Consider the following 20,304-nt stretch of genomic DNA (forward strand, 5'->3'; position numbering starts at 1 on the left):
TTTGCCGTTCGTGATCGAGATAGTGCACCAAAATTTGGGAATAAGTAGATCATGACATTACTAAGTAAAATCTCCAGGGGCGGAACACTGCATGGGGGACAAATATTGGTGCACTATCTCGATCACGAACGGCAAAAAAAAACCCTTATATTTTTATACTCACCCCTGCCTACCACCCCTTTGTACACCAAGCAGCGTTCCGCCCCTGGAGATTTTACTTAGTTGCATCATGACCTACTTACTCCAAAATTTTGGTGCACTATCTCCATCATGAGCGTCACAAAAAAAATAATAAAACTGCGACTGTGACCCCTTATAACTACCCTCGTCCCCCACTCTGGTTTCCGGCTCTGGAGATTTTACTTAGTTACGTCATGACCTACTTATTCCCAAATTTTGGTGCACTATCTCGATCATGAGCGTCACAAAAAGATAATAAAAACCGCGACTTTAACCCCTTATAACTACCCTCGTCCCCCAATCTGGTTTCCGGCTCTGGGGATTTTACTTAGTTATGTCATGGTCTACTTATTCCCAAATTTTGGTGCACTATCTCGATCACGAACGGCAAAAAAAAACCCTTATATTTTTATACTCACCCCTGCCTACCACCCCTTTGTACACCAAGCAGCGTTCCGCCCCTGGAGATTTTACTTAGTTGCATCATGACCTACTTACTCCAAAATTTTGGTGCACTATCTCCATCATGAGCGTCACAAAAAAAATAATAAAACTGCGACTGTGACCCCTTATAACTACCCTCGTCCCCCACTCTGGTTTCCGGCTCTGGAGATTTTACTTAGTTACGTCATGACCTACTTATTCCCAAATTTTGGTGCACTATCTCGATCATGAGCGTCACAAAAAGATAATAAAAACCGCGACTTTAACCCCTTATAACTACCCTCGTCCCCCAATCTGGTTTCCGGCTCTGGGGATTTTACTTAGTTATGTCATGGTCTACTTATTCCCAATTTTTTGTGCACTATCTCGATCAGGAACGTCACAAAAAACCCAATTATAATTTTTTTATTCATCCCTTCCCCCACCCTTTGTCGGCCACGCAGCGTTCCGCCCCTGGAGATTTTAATTAGTTACGTCATGACCTACTTATTCCCAAATTTTCGTGCACTATCTCTATTAAGAGCTTCACAAAAAAAATAATAAAAACCGTGACTTTGACCCCTTATATCTACCCTCGACCCCCACTCTGGGTTCCGGCCGTTGGGGAAAGTAATGTACACAACTAGTTCAACATATCCCCATATAGTTTTTCCATATTACTTATCACGCACAAAATCCGCTTCTATCTCTCCGACTATAAACAAACCTAATGTTATTATTACATGATTAAGAAGCTAAGCAATTATGTTACTAATTCATCAACAAATAAATGACTTATCATTCAATACAAGGTCAGCCCATATTCAATGTTTTTCAATCCTAGTAGTCATGGGCTCTGGCATAAAGAAGATTACTGCTGGTTAAAATTCACACAAACAGAAAACATAACAAAATGGCTTTAAGTTAGTTGTAATCCTCTATAATATAATGTAATTTCACGATTTAGATAATGAGTAGTAGATTGAATACACCCAAATTTAATAAATAATTTATTCACATTCTTTCAGATACCCTAGATGCAACATTTCTTAATTGTCCATAAACTTTAGAAGGAGGTGAACCTAAAATTAGATTACATACTGCCCTTCTTGCCAGGGCTATATTTTGAAAGCTACCTAAAATGTGAATTTTGCTGTCTGCTAATACTATTCTAGTTTTTGTAACATTTTCTATTGTGAATTTAGTTCTTCCTCCTTTTCCAGCAAGTCTTCCTATAGCTCTAGACTGGTGGTCTCCCTTTAATGTTTTGACATCCTTAATTTCAAAGGTTTCCACAAACAGATCATCTAGACGAATTAAGGCAAGGGCATCTTCAACTTCAAAACCATAAATAAAAGCCTAAAAATAAAAAAAAATTGTCTTATAAATATTTGAGAACTACTTTTCAAACAAAATATAAAACCAACTATTAGTAAATTGCTGATACACGGGACTAAAAACCTAACATTAATAGTAAAATACTAGATACTTGGAGTATAGAGTAAATCAAATTTGGCTGAAAGTTCAAAAATTTGAAAAAAATCAGAACAATTAACACTACTCTACATAACATCAAAATATATTAGTGCAGGACAGTGGTCTATCGGGAATCAAGATGACGAGGCAATATTTTTTGTAACATTGTGATATAAACATTTTACTGTAATCTATTTTACAAAAAGTTTTTTAATTAAAACTTTCAGCTCCGGGCCAATATCAGATATATTTGTCTCATGTGCCTTTTTTATACAATCATTGGAAAATTGTTGAAACATGAACACAGTAGTCGTATCGGCAGCACCAGATTGAAAACAGTGTGAACACGCAAGTCATGTTGCCGGACTTAAGAGTGTTAGCAAGTACATTTTGTGGCTACTTGGATTACATAATTTAGAATAAATACGAAAACATTACTACAGTAGAACCTCCTTTATCCGGGGTAATGACGGGTTTGGGGGTGCATGGATAATCGAAAACACCGAATAATGGAAATACATTATTTTATTGACTTAATGTGATAAATAAGAAGGGCAATTAAAAAAATGTATCCAAAAAATCACTTTTATTAGAAAACAAACTTTTTTCACATATGTATGTACTTACATGTGTATATTAAATTATGGTATGTATGTATATTGTATAAAACACTTAAAAAAATAAATACATAAATAAAAAATAATGCAAGGAAACGTAAAAAGGAACATCAAATATAAAAAAATTTAAAATTATTGCAGAATATGCAGCAAAACAAAATTTTACATCATTTTGTTTACACAGACTGTGCAACACACTACAATATGTTGTGTACACAACCAATTTTTGCAAAACCAACAGTTTTGTTTTCAGTGTTTTGCAATATCTACACTACAATGCCCTCTTTTATTGAAATGGGGAGCTGTATCAAAGCTTTAGATATGCTGTATTTGTCAACTACAGACTGAATATATGAGTGTAAACCTGATGTCAAGGCCCTGGAACTCATATGTTCTTTTATTAGCTCAATTCCCAAATTTCTTCAAATATCCTCCTATTCTGCATCCAACGTAACTTGAATCTACAGCCGATATATGGAGTGGAAGTATAATATATTGTCCTGAAGCTATTTATTTGTGGCATCTTATGCAATTTACTGCTTTATTGGGAAATAAGCCAGATTTTAATATGAAAATGAATTTTATTGACATTTCAACCTCCACTTCGGAAATTGTTATTGAAATACAAAATATTAATGGATTAAACAAATTTTTGGCTCAAAGAGTCAGGAACTAAAATTAGAAATCGTTATCTACTGATGCATTTTAAGATGTAAATATAATGCAATACAGAGTGATGAATTAGTCGACAAGGGAATCTATAATTGCATCCACCACCTGTTGTTCACAGTGATAACAATCTTTAGGGAACTAGCTCCTTTTGTACTTACAAAAGTGAATAAAAATAAAATGAAAGCAAATATGATTCAGATTTGATTGCAGAACAGGGCATTTACTATGCTTATACGTATTTCGGGTTTACTTTACCCTCATCGGAGCACCTGTGTAGAGGCACTGAACTGGCATCATTATGAAAATAATTACAAAAGATGCAACAGCACCATCTACACTTCTCCAAGAAATTAAATTCTCCATCACCTTAAAAATGGGTCATATTTGATATCTCGAATTTCCTAAACCTGTTATCTGATTTAAGTGATTTTTTTTAATATGTTATAGCCTTATTATTTTAACAATATTGCTGTAATAATATTGTTGCTAGACAGGTAAATTATTGTTATTATATACCGGGTATACCAATCGAACTGTGATTTTGTCTCAAAGTTCACGTGATCCTGTGGAATATTCTAGCATTTATAAAATACTGAAATTAAAACCCAACTATAGCCTCATGTTTGCTTAACATTCTGTTTTTTTATTCATTCGCTTATGTTGGATAATAAAGTTGTTAGGTACTTTAACAACTAGCCTTGCTCTTTGTCAAGACAGGGTGTTTTTAAATAAGTATGGCAAACTTTAAGCTTCATAAACGTATGTCCGCAAATGCTTCGTTTCTGAGATAGGGGGTGTTGTAGTATATAATAATGTATTGACCTTCAGGTCAAATATCGACCCATGCAATGAAGACTATTGTAACTCAATTTTGGTTGAACTGAGAAAATCGCCTTTGAAAATTTTTCACAAAGAGTTCGCTGTAAGAAATGACGATATCTTTGGAACAAATACTCCTTACACACTGAAATTTCTGATATATTATATTTATTATATTATATTTAAAGGGTTTTAAGAGATTTCACAAATCAAACATAACAAAAAACACATTTTGTTGCTAAATCTTGTAGACTTACTATAGTTTTCATCAAAGCAATTTTTTTTTTATTACTCCAATTTATTTAACAATCTGTTCCGTTAGGAACAATCAGTTAAAGTTATGACTTTCTTAGGCTATGACATGTAGGTAAGAATTCCAATGAAAACTTTCCTTTCTAAATTATCAACAAATGTATAGATAGTACTACTAGTAAAATAAAGTAAAACTTAAAATAGTTCTAATTTATCTAAAATCTATTTGGTAAGTCAGTTGGTTTATAACGCTTAAGTCTGCGAACTTCACCCTCCGTGTTTAATAATTCACTCGCGAAATCATTTGGATGCGCACTAAGTCTTTCTTCATACTTTTCACTGTATTTGCTGATTTCTTCTTTGATGCTGGGAACTTTCAAGTCTCTCTCTATTATTGCGTTGGGGACGTACCATGGAGCGTTTACTATGGTTCTTAATGCCTTATTTTGAAAACGTTGTATAATTTCCAAGTTAGAGTTACTGGCTGAGCCCCATAGCTGTATGCCATAGGTCCATATGGGTTTAAGTATGGCTTTGTATACCACTAATTTATTTTCAATTGACAGTCTTGAATGTCTACCCAGAATCCAGTACATTTGTTGAAGTTTGAGTCCAAGTTGCTTTCTTTTGGTGAATATGTGTTTTCTCCATGTTAGTTTTTTATCTAGATGTATGCCCAGGTATTTGGTTGTATCTACTTGTAATAATTGTTTGTTGTTTATGTATACTGGTGGACAGCTCTCTCTTCGCATGGTAAATGTCATGTGGGTCGATTTTGTTTCATTAGCTCTTAGTTTCCATTTTTTTAACCATTTTTCTATTTTATTTAAGTGGGCTTGTAAGTTATGCGAAGCTCTTTGGGGGTCTGTGTGAGATGCGATAATACCTGTGTCATCCGCGAATGTTGCGACTGTTGTCAATCTAGTTGTAGGTAGGTCAGCAGTAAATAACAGGTATAGTAAGGGACCAAGTACACTACCTTGTGGGACGCCGGATTTTATTTTAAATAGTTCTGAGCGAGCATCTTGTTGTTTTACTAATGAAAAGCGATCTGTCAGATACGATTTTATAATTAAATAATATTGATACGGAAGATTTTTCTTCAGCTTATGGAGGAGTCCTGTATGCCACACTTTGTCGAATGCTTGGCTGATATCTAGAAAAGCTGCACTACAGTACCTCTTGTTTTCTAGATCATTGCTGATTTGTTTGACTATACGATGTGTTTGCTCTATTGTTCCATGTTTGCTACGAAAACCAAATTGGTGTTTTGGAATTAATCTTGTTTCTTCTATTATTGGTTCTAATCGACGTAGAAACATTTTTTCAAATAGCTTAGATAATATTGGTAAGAGACTAATGGGTCTATATGAGTTCAGTTCTTTGGGGTCTTTTCCTGGTTTTTGTAACATTATGATCTCTGCTACTTTCCACTGATTGGGAAAATGTGCATACGTAAGTATTGCATTAAATATATGTGTTATTGCCATGATTGTTTTCTTAGTTACGTTTTGCAGGATTTTTCGAGTGACGAGGTCATATCCAGGAGCCTTTTTTGGATTAATTTCATCCATTATTACCATTCGGATTTCTTTAGGTTTAAATTTTTTTATTGGGAGATCCATTTGAAAAGGTATATCAAGAAAATTTAAGATTTCATTATTATCTTCGTCGTTTTGGTCCATGTTGTAAGGTTTAAAGACGTTGCTTAGGTGTTCAGCAAAGGCCTTTGCTTTTTCATTATTACTTCTGGCCCATGTTCCCGCAGAGTCTCTAAGCGGAGGTATTTGTTGTATTGGTCTTTTCATTTTTCGTGTAGCACGCCATAGAGAATAATCTGTTGCTTCCGTAGGTGTTAGTTTTTCGAGGTACTCTTGTACGTTCTGATTCCTTATTGTGTGTAGTAGTCTTTTTAATTCAGATGCTGCTCTGTTATAATTCCTTTTATTGATTTCAGTTCTATTGTTTTGCCACTTTTTACGAAGTCTTCGTTTTTCTATGATTTTTTCTTTTACAATAATTGGATTATCACCTTTGGATTTATTATCGGCAACATTGGGAGTTGCGTGCCAGGCTGCTGTTTGAATTCCTTTTGTTAGATTTGCGACGGCTTCATCAATGTTCTGTGGTGTCTTGAGTGGAACGTTTAGTTCAATGTTCTCATCAAGTTTTTGTCGGAATAGCTCCCAGTTGGTCTTTAGGTTGCATAATTGAGGTTCTTGGTATTTTCTTATTACTTTTGCATGTAACGTCAATATTATAGGAGAATGATCTGATGAAAGATCATAGCTGCTTTCAATTTTTAGGTAGTTTGGGTTAATACCTTTTACGATGAAGAAGTCGATAGCGTCTGGTATTTTCGCAGGATCGGACGGCCAGTAGGTGGGCTCTCCTGTTGCTTTGATGCTTAAATTGTTACCTGTGATTGTGGTCAATAATTCTCTGCCCTTAGTGTTTGTAAGTCGAGATCCCCAATGTGTATTCTTGGCATTGTAATCACCTCCACTTATAAATTTGTTTCCGAGTGTTCCTATGTAGTTAGTATATTGTTCTTTTTTGTTGTTGTGTTTAGGTGGGCAATATGCTGCTGATAGAACCAGAGTACCAGTGCTTTTTTTCTATTGCTACACTGGTTGCTTGTAGGTATTCTTTTTGATAACTTTCTAATTCATAATGTTGTATACTGCTACGAATTATAACTGTTGTTCCTCCATGAGCTGTATTATCTGGATGGTTTGTGTGGTAGATGTTATATTTAGGTATTTTGAAATAGTTTTTATTGGTAAAATGTGTTTCTGAGACTAGAAATACATCAATGTTATTGCCGATGATGTAAGCTTTAATTTCATGAGCATGTAGACTCAGACCATTGGCGTTCCACTGTACTATCTTCAACAATTGAGTATCCATTAAGAAAGTTTTGAAACAAGCGTTGTGATTAGATTCATGATCGTTCCCATTTGGGTTATTAGATCTCTCATCATATTTTTTAGTTCCGTGAGATCATTTGATTGTGATTGTTGGATATTGGTTGCTCCGTTAGGATTATTTGTTACGTTTTGCATTGTAACAACTTGTGCATATGTATTATCAGCGGTTACTGTGCGTGCACTATTAGTTGTGGTCGCTGTGTTTTTCTGTCGCAGTCTGGGGTATAACTTTTGTTGTAATTCTTTGTGTATTATGCATCCTCTATAGTTTGCTGGATGGTTCTCCAGGCAGTTTACGCATTTGACTGTGTTGTCTTTTATATTTCTAGGACATTCAGATGTTTGGTGAAATTCTGTACATTTGACGCATCTGTATTCTCTTTGACAGAAGTTTCTGTATGTCCGTACCTTTGACATCGCATACATTGTGGTATTGTTCTTCTAGAGATTGGCGGTTCGAATATTACGCTTGTATTCATGAACAGTTTGGTGTTGTATATATCTTTGTTATTTTCTTTGACCTTTAAGTCGACGAAGAACATTGGTAGTGGTTTTCTTGTCTTGTTTTGTTTCACATTCCATATCTGGACAACTTCATGGCCGAGGTCTTCTACGTTGTTTTTAATATGCTCAATGTTTGTTGAATGGTGGAGGTTCTTTAATACCACTCTAAAACTTTTGTCCTGTTTTGGTTTGTATGTATGAAATTCTGTTTTCTTCTCTTGTAGTGCTTTTGTGATTTTACTATACACTTCTCCTGTATTAGGTTGTAGTTTTATTTGTTTTTCTCCCAAGGCTTTTAATGTATACTGATTGGGACATAATTTTGTTAATAGATCGGTTAATGGATTGATATCTTCTACCTTATCTATGAATATTGGAGGAGGCTTGGGCTCATTTGTTGTTTCTAAATTACCTTCTGTGGGAGGGGCATCATCTTCGTTTTCGAGATTATTAAATATATTTCCATCTTTTCTATTCGAGCTCAGCCAGTAGTCTTTAATAGAGGTTTGTCTTTTAACTCTTGGGTTTGCTTCAGGGCTGCATAACCTTTTTCTGCTGACTGTTTGCCATTCGTAGTTTATATGAGACTGTTGTTGGGATCCACTTGCGGATGATGATATTGAAGGATACGGATTGATTTGGGATGTAGTTTGATCCAATGGTAGCACAATATTTGTTTGTTGTTGATCAGGCATTATCATTGTGTTTGGTGAAATATTTGTGGGCATAAGCTGTTGCTGTTGAGGCATCATGGCTTGGTTTGTTATCATTTGTCCATTTTGATCATAGTAAACCATTTGGTTTGGTTGTATTCCATTATCATTATTACTCATTTTGTTCCTGAGGTCACCCTGTATATGGTTCTACTCGTATTTCCATTTTTAATATTAGGATTAAATTAAATTATACCTATTGTTTAAATTACTATTGTTATCACTTACCGACCTAAATGAGTAGCTAACAAAAAGAAGTTTGTGTTCAGATGTTTGATATCACTTAATGAGTTTTTAATGTACCGCACTTAAACTACAGTATTTTTGAAATTCCGCTTAAGAAGTCTCCCCACTTCAACCGTGCGGAGGGAGACTTCTTAACAACCCTATACCAATAATTACAAAAGATGCAACAGCACCATCTACACTTCTCCAAGAAATTAAATTCTCCATCACCTTAAAAATGGGTCATATTTGATATCTCGAATTTCCTAAACCTGTTATCTGATTTAAGTGATTTTTTTAATATGTTATAGCCTTATTATTTTAACAATATTGCTGTAATAATATTGTTGCTAGACAGGTAAATTATTGTTATTATATACCGGGTATACCAATCGAACTGTGATTTTGTCTCAAAGTTCACGTGATCCTGTGGAATATTCTAGCATTTATAAAATACTGAAATTAAAACCCAACTATAGCCTCATGTTTGCTTAACATTCTGTTTTTTTATTCATTCGCTTATGTTGGATAATAAAGTTGTTAGGTACTTTAACAACTAGCCTTGCTCTTTGTCAAGACAGGGTGTTTTTAAATAAGTATGGCAAACTTTAAGCTTCATAAACGTATGTCCGCAAATGCTTCGTTTCTGAGATAGGGGGTGTTGTAGTATATAATAATGTATTGACCTTCAGGTCAAATATCGACCCATGCAATGAAGACTATTGTAACTCAATTTTGGTTGAACTGAGAAAATCGCCTTTGAAAATTTTTCACAAAGAGTTCGCTGTAAGAAATGACGATATCTTTGGAACAAATACTCCTTACACACTGAAATTTCTGATATATTATATTTATTATATTATATTATTTCTTATATATTATATTTAAAGGGTTTTAAGAGATTTCACAAATCAAACATAACAAAAAACACATTTTGTTGCTAAATCTTGTAGACTTACTATAGTTTTCATCAAAGCAATTAAGGAAAAAATAATACTTACTCTAGACTTGTAACAGTAAATGATGTTATCTTTGGAAGAAATATGTCTTACAAATTTAAATTTCTGTTATATTATGTATAAAAGGTTTTAAGGGATTTCACAGATCAAACATAACAAAAAACAGATTTTTTGCTAACTTTTGTAGCCTTACTATAGTTTTCGTCGAAACAGTTAGGTACCGAAAAAATACTTATTCTAGACTAGACTTACTAGTAACAGATTTATTGATGCAAAACAGTACTATTTAAAAACTTGTAATAAAAAACATTTCTATAGTTAATCAGAAGAACTAAAATTAGAGTCTAACTAGAGAAAACTATAGTAAGTCAAACAGTTTAACTCAAACTTGGAATACCTTCCACTGTTTCTTGCAACAAAGACTACAGTAATTCAACTTACTACAGTTTTCGCTTGCAGGAGTGTGGGTCAGTAAACTTACTATACTCATGCAAATACTTTACTGGTTGTCTTAAAATTCATACCTGATTTACCATACTTTTCCACCAAATAAAGCTTAAAAAGAATAATAATACCATACTAGTAAGCCAAATGTAACGTTTTTTTAGTTACGAGTCTTCGTTGCATGGGTCGATATAGTAAATAAGTTTTCCCAAAATAAATAATTACTATTAATTGCATAAACTTACTTTAACGAAATCTGCAGCTTTTTGTAAATTAGAAATATCTGGGGTTTCCTTACATGCCCTAATTTCTACGTTTCTGGTTTTTAAATTAAATCGGATTTGGAGTTGCAAGTGCTCAACTACAGGTGTGAATATTTTTAACCAATTTTCTTTTAATGGTGAGTATCTATGTGAAGGTACAGCTATTTTTCTCATGTCATCTTTGGTTTCGGAAAATGATTTGGATCTTGCCTTTTTCGTTCTTGGTGCTCTAACTTTGTTATTGGTTCCTTCTATACCATTCACAATTTCCACTTCCATGTCTTCGCTGGTGGACACTCCACGTTTTTGAGCCTTTTTTGGTTCAAAATTGTCTATGTCAATATTTATTTCAGCCATTTTAATAAGTAATGAGCTAATTGGGGTGATAACTTAAAAATACTGTATATTTACATGTGTTCACAATTTAACCCCAAAATAAAAGAACCTGTCACTGTCACTTTTCACTTGTAGCACCTTAGACAAGGACCTCTCTTTCCTTGTCTAAGTGTAGCACATCCTTATCTTCTTCTGTTAATATAAAGTCGCAATAGTAACTACTTCAAAATGTGGCTGCAGCATTTAGATATAAGAGAGTTTGCGTAATAAAATAAAAGGTACATGTATGCAATACCATATACACTACGTGATGAATGTTGCCGATTTTGTGTAGTCGTAGGCTAAAAATTCTTTTTACTACTACAATAAGAACCGTGAGTCTAGAGTTTAGACAATGTGTTTTTACACGATATATAGTTTGGTGATTTAGTAAGTAGCAAAGAAGATACAACCAAGATACTCATTTAAAAATAAAAATATTCAATCTTCAGAATTCAGCAGTGTTCACGTTTAAGAAAAATATGTGATTAACGGTGATGGACATGTACCTAATAAGAATAAGTAATAATAGCACAGTCAAATAGCCTTGGAAACTCTTAGGGTACGTATCCATACAAGGGTGAACCCCGCTCCGTGTAGCAGCTCCACATAGTGGATATGTCGGTAATCGCCGCTCGGCGCTCACCCTCTTCGATTCAACCGGTTTGTAGTTTATATGTAGGGGAGCGCATGCCGTATCCATTTGAGCAGCTACACAGAGCAAGGAGCACCCACATATGGATCACATATGTAGGTGCATATGTAAAAATCTCATTAGTAGTTCAAAAATGACACAAAATCTAGGCATCGGATAAAAAAATTTATTTGAAGAAAGTGTTCTTTTTTGTTCTTCTTAATGGCGGTACAGGCTCGTTTTTTTTAAAATTGTATTTAATTACAGAGTAATTTCCACATATCAATATATTTTTCAAATTGGGCTCTGTACCGCCATTCTTTATTATATTACGAATACGTGTGCCAAATATCACGAAAAAATATTCAAAATTACAGCCGCAATCTTGGAACGCGTTTTTGCTACCTGTTGATCGCTACTGTTTCCTCTTAATCTGCTTTTTAAAATAAAAGGTAAAATTGGCAATTTTGGGTCAAAATTTGTACAAATCAAATAAACAGAAACTATAAAATAATGTAATATTGACGAGGACCCATGACCCATTAAAAACATTTACCTATAAGCTTGATAGCTTTCTCACAATTAATATAATTATTAGAAGTTCTGACTGAAAATATTGTTGGCGTAGTTGCTGTTACGTTACTAATTGCCATTATATTGACCAAAAATAAATTAAACAAATAAAAAAATGCAAATACTAGATATGATATTAAAAGCTTGAAAATAGCGAAACAGAGTGAATAAAAAAAATGAAAACGAATACAAAATTAATATAATTCGACTAACCTCAAGTATTTCCGTGAGAACGTTGCACCTTCCCATATCAAGTGGCCTTACACCGGAACTGGTGGAGAACGTTGCACTTTCCCGGATCAAGTGGCTTTACACAGGAATGGGTAGAGAACGGGTGGAGAACGTTGCACTTTCCCAGATCAAGTGGCTTTACACTGGAACGGGTAGAGAACGGGTGGAGAACGTTGCACTTTCCCAGATCAAGTGGCTTTACACTGGAACGGGTAGAGAACGGGTGTGAGCACGTTGTACCTTCCAGATCAAATGGCCTTACACTGGAACTGGTCGAAATTCTAAACTGTATGTATAGCAGTGGCGTGCTGGAACTTTTCAAGCGGCCCGGTGATTTTATAGAAAAGCGGCCTCCCATCCTTATTTTATCTTCTATTATCAGAATTTTTATTTCTTATTTATAAGAAAAAAATATTTCTTCTTCTCCTTCTTATATTTTTATAAACATGACTCTGTTTTTTCAACGTGCCTCTAGCAAGTTGTCGTTCCATCGTTTTAGTGGTCTTCCTACTGATCGTCTTCCTATTGGGGAACCGTCTCTCGCTGTCCTTACTACTCTATTTATTGTCATTCGGCGTATGTGGTCATTCCATTCTATTCTTCTATATCTTATCCAGTTATTAATATTGTCCACCTTGAATTTCAGCTGCATAACTGTACTTCTAGCTCTGTGTCCCATGGAGTCTTACCATCGATTTTTCGAACGGTTTTTTGTCCTCTCTGTGTCGGGTCGTGTTTCTGCCGCGTATGTTATTATTGGTCTTATGACTGTTTTGTAAATTCTGCCTTTCATTACTTTTTCGATATTTTTATTTGTCCATATTGTGCCATTCAGACAACCTGCTGCTCTGTTTGTTCTATTCACTTGATCTTCCACTTCTGTTTAGAGCCTTTCGAAGCTAGATAGTGTGATGTCTAGTTATTAAAACTCCATCACTTGTTCTATTAGCCCTCCAGCACCAATTTACATATTATTGAATTTGCTGTTATAACCATGCATTTTGTCTTTTTTGGTGAAATTAACATGTTAAATTTTCTGGCGGTTGTGTTAAATTGGTGCAGCATACGTTGTAAGAAATGTTTGATTTCCTGCGAAGAGTTGAGTACGAAAGCAATAAACTTGGTCTGAAAATCAATAAAGCTAAGACAAAAATAATGGTGGTCGACGGATTCGACACTATTCAACTGACTAACATGTTACAGGAATACCAAATAATAAACACCTTTGTCTATCTCAGGTCTAGTACAACTGACGATGGTAACTGTGAAGCAAAAGTTAGGAGACGTATTGTTATTGCAAAAAATGCGATGAGTCGCCTAACTAAAGTTTGGAAAGACAGATCTATCTCGCAAAATATATCAAGATGAGACTGGTGAATGTCCTTGTATTCTCAATACGGGGCAGAGACTTGGACTCTCTGAGTCCAAGTGTGGTGCTTTTGAGAGCGGATGCCTTTGACATGTGGTGCTGGAGAAGAATGCTGCGCATACCTTGGACAGCTCATAGGACAAACGTTTCCATTCTAAACCAACTCGAAATTAAAAAAAAAAGTCTGTCCGCAATATGTCTGTAACGAATTCTGCAATTATTCGGTCACGTGGTTCACAGAGGTGATGATAGTTTGGAGATATTAATTGTTTCTAGAAACGTTCCGGGGAGAAGATCAAGAGAACGATAACTAACTAGATGGTCCGACCCAATTTAGAATTCAGCTGGAAAGTCATTCTGCAAAGCACCTAGAGCAGCTGAAGATAGAGACCAATGGAATAAAAGTGTTAGGAATATTGGAAGAAATCACGATCCTCAGTAATAGGGAAACGAAAAGAGAGAGATACGTTGTAAATCATCTTCACTTTGAGACATTAGTATTGCATCGTCTGCATTGCGGATTGTTTTAAGTTGCTTTTTCATTAATAGAAAATATTATAAATTCTATATTAAACATAAATATATTTCTAATGGATCTATCCTCGCTAATTTCAAGATAACTGCGATACATCGCCTGCTTCTGTCCACTCAGCAAAACCGAAAACATCCAAAAATACTTAATGAACTTTTCGTAGAAACATTCTAAATATATAGGTACAATTGCTGAGTCGTATTTTGTGTAAAAGTCTGTTTTTATATTATCAGCCGAATAATACCTATTCATGGCTCAATTGAACGTTTAATTTTAACTGTTTTGAAATACAGGGGTGTATAAAACAGGCAACTGGAATTAATGCAATATTATTCAAATGGCTCGAACACTATGTATGGAAATAAAATATTTTTGAATTGTTTTGGTAATATCATTCGATTAGATATTTAAAAAAAATTGTTACGTCCAAACTTTTTTGTGAAAAAAACTTATTTAACCGGCCTCAATAGGCCGCGGCCTCTCGGTGATTGCACCGATTCATTTCTATGGCCAGCACGCCACTGATGTATAGTCGGTATGGTAGCCGGGATGTTGTTGCTTCTTCTGTGGAAATGCTTCACCGTTTCCAGGGTCGAGTGTTGCACCTCTCCAGAGCCTGACTACAGGTTATCAACATACCTGTGAGCAGTTAAAGTTGATTGGATGAAAATTAAAGGAGTTTTTTACGGATCACAATTCCTCTCCAGAACATTACACTTCCCCTTGTATTTTTGTGAACAGATCTGACAGTTTTCGTTCTTGCTTGTCTTCCTCGACTTCTAAGTACACGATTTCGTGGGTCATCTGATTTTACACAAATCCTGACTTTTTTTGAAAATAGCACATTTTGTCAATTCCCAATGTTCCAGTTTTGGTGGTGAAGACACCAATTTAGGCGATCAATCTTGTGCTGCCTGGATAACTCGGGAACCCATAACTGTCTCCTGCTGTATACTTTTTGGTACGAACTCTTCTTCTTATCGTTTCAACTGAAACACTTACACCTGTAGCTTCCAAAAGCTGCCTTTGGAACTGCAAGTGAGAAATGGTTGGGTGTCTTCCAGCTGATTCCAGCTGATTGGACAATTAAACGATCGTGGAGATCCGTTATTACTTTTGGCGACTATCCCTTGCTTTATTTTTGAGCTTTCCTAGTTCCTGTTACCTAGCATAGGTTTTGGAAAGAACGCCCTGTATTAGGCCTAGCTCTACAGCTATGTCCCTCTCAGGGCCGCGCCGTCCACGTGTGCAATGTGTGCGGCGCACACAGGCGCCAGCAATTAAGGGGCGCCACTAGAGTTGTTACAAAAATTTTACGCAGGTCAAAACAACACTTACCCATTTAACAACCTTGCATCTCTCAACTTCAAAGGTAGGTAAATTACGTATTGATTTATACAATCTGCATAAACAAGGAAGAGCCTGTAAAGACATGCAGCCATCGGTCCAGCAGAATTTATGCTTTAAAGCCATTGCACAAAAATTTGATAGAAATGTATGGTCAGGGCCGCGCCGTCCATAAGGGCAAAGAGGGGCGGTGCCCTCCGGCGCCGTATTAAAAAGGCGCCGGTAGGTGCCGAAAAATTTTTTTGACAAAACCGAAATATACAGAAATTTTTTTTATTACCAGAAACAATAAATAAAAGTTATGACATTGACTAAGGACAAGAAGGATTTTACCCACTGGTAAATTCAAACCAGAAATAGCAATATTTTATTGTAAAATTGAAAACTTACCAATCGTAGGTAAATAAAAATAGCAGCTAATAGTATTGCTTTGATCCGATAAGTGTATGAAACCTTATTTATCTCAACTGAACTATATGTTTGAAATATATATCCGAACTATACTGTCTGAACTATATGTTGAACTATATATCTGAACTATATGTTTGTTCTGTGATAGTGTAATCGTTGTTTTTTGTAAATAACGAAGAAGTGAAGTCAAGCATTTCAAGAATAATGAAAGGAAAAGCAGTTGGAAAAGATGATATTTCTGAGGAAGTGTGGAGAGCGTTACGAGAGACAGGAACAAGGTGGCTATAGTATTTTTACTACAAAAACGTTATTACGTAGGTCAAAATTTTTGACGTAAGAGAACTGTCAAAACATTAGAATGTGACTTTTCATTATTGCCGTGTTTATAATAAACATAGCAATAATGAAAAGTCACATTCTAATGTTTTGACAGTTCTCTTACGTCAAAAATTTTGACCTACGTAATAACGTTTTTGTAGTAAAAATACTATAACAGGTTTATTTAATATATAATTATGGACTTTGGACAAATGCCAGACGAATGGAGAAGCAGTATTAGTACCTGTTTACAAAAACATGGGAGATACAACAATGTACAAACTACAGAGCCATAAAACTACTTAGTAACACCATGAAAATATGGGGGAGAGTAATTGATAGACGGATACGTGCAGAAACCGAAATATGCGATAATCAATTTGGGTTTATGCAGGGCAGATCAACAACAGATGCAATTTTCATTATAAGGCAGCTGATGGAAAAATACAGGAATAAAGAAACAAACGCTTATGACGGTAAATCTTCAGAAAGCATAATATGATGATAGAATTCCTCGAAAGGTTCTGTGGTGGGCACTCAATAACAGAGGAGTTCCGGATGAATATGTAAATATTGTGAGGGATATGTATGAGGGACCAACAACTAGTGTTAGGGCAGGTGTGGAAGAGACTGATAAATTTCATGTGAAAGTATGATTTCACGTGTACCAAGACTCAGTGCTTAGTCTTTATTTATTCTTATTAGTTTTGGATCAGATAACAGCGAAGCTACAAGGTAACATTCCTTGGTTCTTAATGTATGCTGTTGGTGTAGTATTAGTATGAAATAGTAAAAGCGGCTTAGCACAAAAACTAAAACAGTGGAGACAAGCTCTTGAGGAAAAGGATTTAAGACTTTTTGAAAAGTAATAGTTAATTACCTACGATCAGTATTACAGAGTAATGGGGAAATAGATGGAGATGCATGTAGTGGAATTAGAGTTGGATGGATGATGGATGAAGTGGAATGAAGCGAGTGGTTTGTTGCGTGACAGAAAAATTCAAGTGAAGCTGAAGGGAAAATTCTATAAAACAGCTATTGGGACCATGCAAGTTCGGAAAAGCGACACCTGGTTTCATAGTGTGGCAACATTTTTCGCACTTTTAATTATATTGGCCAATTATATTAGTCCTGGTTGCTGGATAATTGTCAAGGCCATGGCCCAAAAAATATAAGAAGTTTAGGATATGTTATTAAAAGGCAAATAATTATATGTAGTAAATAAAATTAACTATTAAGATGCAGTACTACAAGCAAAATACAATTAATTAAATGTACTTTTATATAATAATTGCATATTATAGCAATATTTTGAGGAACATAATATAATTTTTCTTCTTAAATGACAGTAGGTATGAAATATACGTCAATTTGACAATTTCAATTGACAATATGAATTCTTTAAGAAAGTTGCAAGATTTCTCCGCTATTCACGCACGATTGTTTCTCGTATCCCCTCCAAGTACTTGCACACCGCGAATAAGGCCAGCTATGATGTACGGAAGTAAATGTTGGACAGTTAAAAATAAAGAAGAATAACCAATGCATGTGGCAGAAATGAGAATGCTTAGATAAATGACTGGAGTGACAAAGAAGGATGAGATTGGGAATGAGTATATATTAGGGGAAGTCTAGGGTTGACACCAATAGATGCCAAAATGAGGGAGCATATGTTAAGATGGTTTGACATGTTCAACGTCGAGACGTCAGTCACCCAATACGAAGAATTCTTGAACTGCAGGTTCCTGGAAGGAGTAAGAGAGGAACACAAAAGAATACCTGGGGAGAGGCTTATTGGAGAGGATTGGGGGGGGGGAGAGGATTTTTGACAAACATTTTTATACAAACAATGACAATGACATTACAAAGATATGGTATACCGATTCACTAAGTTACAAAAAACTACTTACAAATGGAGGAGAAAAGGGGCGCCTAAAATTTCTTGCCCCGGGGCGCTTGAAAGCCTTGGCGCGGCCCTGTGTATGGTGCTTTATGTGATATAACACATTCGGATTTTGATCTTAATTCAAAATATCAAGCTACATATTTAGGAGATAAAATATCAACATGTACATTCATATGCTCAGTCCACATATAGGTATGGTATGAAGTTCTGATGAAAGTTAACTTCGTTAGCAAAGTTTTACAATAAAAAACAATGAATATGCAGCCTACCTTAAATGATTTACAAGAGTTAAGGACGTAGGCGCAAAAATTACGCGCCAATGTGTTTTGAATTCATTTTTTTTTTCAAATTCTGAGAAAACTAATAGGTGTTTTTGAAAAATTTAAACCTAGAATGAAAGATTGCATTATTACCAGGGTCGAAAGTCCCTGAAAACTTCTATAATGTTTATTTTATTAGGTTACAGGTGTAACAAAAATTTAGTGTGATTTTTAATTTCAAATAACTTTTTGGTTATTCTAAGGGACTTTATGCACTCGGTAATAATGTAATCTATCATTCTGCGTTTAAATTTTTTTAAAATTCTTGTTAGTTTTCTCAGAATTTGAAAAAAAAATGAATACATTTAAAACACAGTGGAGCGAAATTTTGCGCCTACGCCCTTAAAACAATTCTTGCTCTAGTTTCGGATAGATGCAAATTTAATTATGTTATTACTACAGCAAATGAAACTGCAGAGAAACTGGATGTGGAGCGCAGTTTTCAACCAGACACACAGTTCGGCGTTTCGGAATAAAAGCAAACATTTAGATTACGAACATAAAGACGAACCGATTTAGTATCCTAAAATGTCATACAAAGTTCATTTCTTTTATTGTGTTCTCAACCAAGCATTAATTTCAGTAAATGAAAGATTTTCCATATTGGAAAATCCTGTTGATTCTTTCACTTTCAAATTTTTATATAATTTAAACGACAGTACAGAACGCTCACAATTAAAACTTTTGTGTAGAAATTTGTAAAAAAATGAGATTTTATGATCATCTAGATCAGGGGTGGGCAAACTTTTTGTGGTAAGGGCCACAAAAAATGTTTGTTCTATTACCGAGGGCCGCAATATTTGTTACGGTAACATGTTCAAATTTTATACTTTTTTTACTATTTTATACTAATTTTGTTTAAATGATGTTCGCAGTTATTTAGGCATGCTATCCCCCCACTCAAAATTATATGTATATATATATTTTTTATTTCATCTATGAATCTATTTTTCTTTCACATTGCTATTAGTTACTTATATATTTGACGGAAAATTCCGTGCTTATATAGATGCAAACGTCATACCTATATTTCGGCTATCAAAATAAAGACAGATTTGAAATTTTGCAGTCATACAGGTTGATGGTTTACGTTTTTTAAGACAGTCAACTGAATTTAAATTTTAAACGCGGCCGACTGCGAATCCACAAACAGGGTGAATTTTCGATATATTGCTTTGCGTCAGAGATATCGGAAAAAGTTTTTTGGAAAAGTTGTTCTCAATATTATTATAACCACAAATACCAAATTTCATGACCAAATGAGCACTTTTAGCTTTTCAGTATTTTATAGTGCGAGATGTATCTCGGTACAGCCAATTGTAGGTTTTAGAATCCTGACTACAAATACTGACAAAACTAAAAGTGCGCATTTTATCATAAAATTTGGTATGTGCGGTTACAATAACATTTGGAACGATTCACAAGGAAAAAGTTTTCCTGTGGTTGGCTTTATACCATGTAATACAAAAAACAGTAATCCTGTATAAAAGGTATATTTAAAAACCCTCAAGACTTGTCGTCATACTTTCAACATGTAAACAAGTCAAATCCACAGCTCAGATGTTACCTGGGGCAGATTAGCTAAATATTTTAAACATCCATAGTTAATGTAGCTTTTTAAACCAATGTTTCCTTGACGGACTTCTTTTACTGGGCTTTGACCCACATATTTTTGTTAAATACTATCTTGGTGGTTAGCATGTACATTGCACGTAAGCACTGATGATGACCGGTAAACCAGTCGAAAACTAGTTATGTGATTTTGATGTGGCCCTTTTGAGGTTTTTAAATATACCTTTTATACAGGATTT

At 34.8% G+C, this 20,304-nt stretch overlaps 1 protein-coding gene across 1 annotated transcript; it reads right to left on the reverse strand.

Annotated features, from left to right (window-relative positions):
• Nucleotides 1–1,600: 1,600 nt before the first annotated feature.
• LOC126887154 (RNA-binding protein pno1) lies at nucleotides 1,601–10,933 on the reverse strand. The gene is made up of 2 exons (XM_050654516.1): nucleotides 10,460–10,933; nucleotides 1,601–1,962 (listed from the first exon to the last, which is right to left on the reverse strand). The coding sequence occupies exons 1-2, from the start codon at nucleotides 10,832–10,834 to the stop codon at nucleotides 1,618–1,620; spliced, it is 720 nt and encodes a 239-aa protein (XP_050510473.1). The 5' UTR covers nucleotides 10,835–10,933; the 3' UTR covers nucleotides 1,601–1,617.
• Between the last annotated feature and the right edge of the window lie 9,371 nt (nucleotides 10,934–20,304).

The sequence above is a fragment of the Diabrotica virgifera genome, chromosome 6, assembly GCF_917563875.1.
Source record: "Diabrotica virgifera virgifera chromosome 6, PGI_DIABVI_V3a".
NCBI classification, from domain to species: Eukaryota; Metazoa; Arthropoda; class Insecta; order Coleoptera; family Chrysomelidae; genus Diabrotica; species Diabrotica virgifera.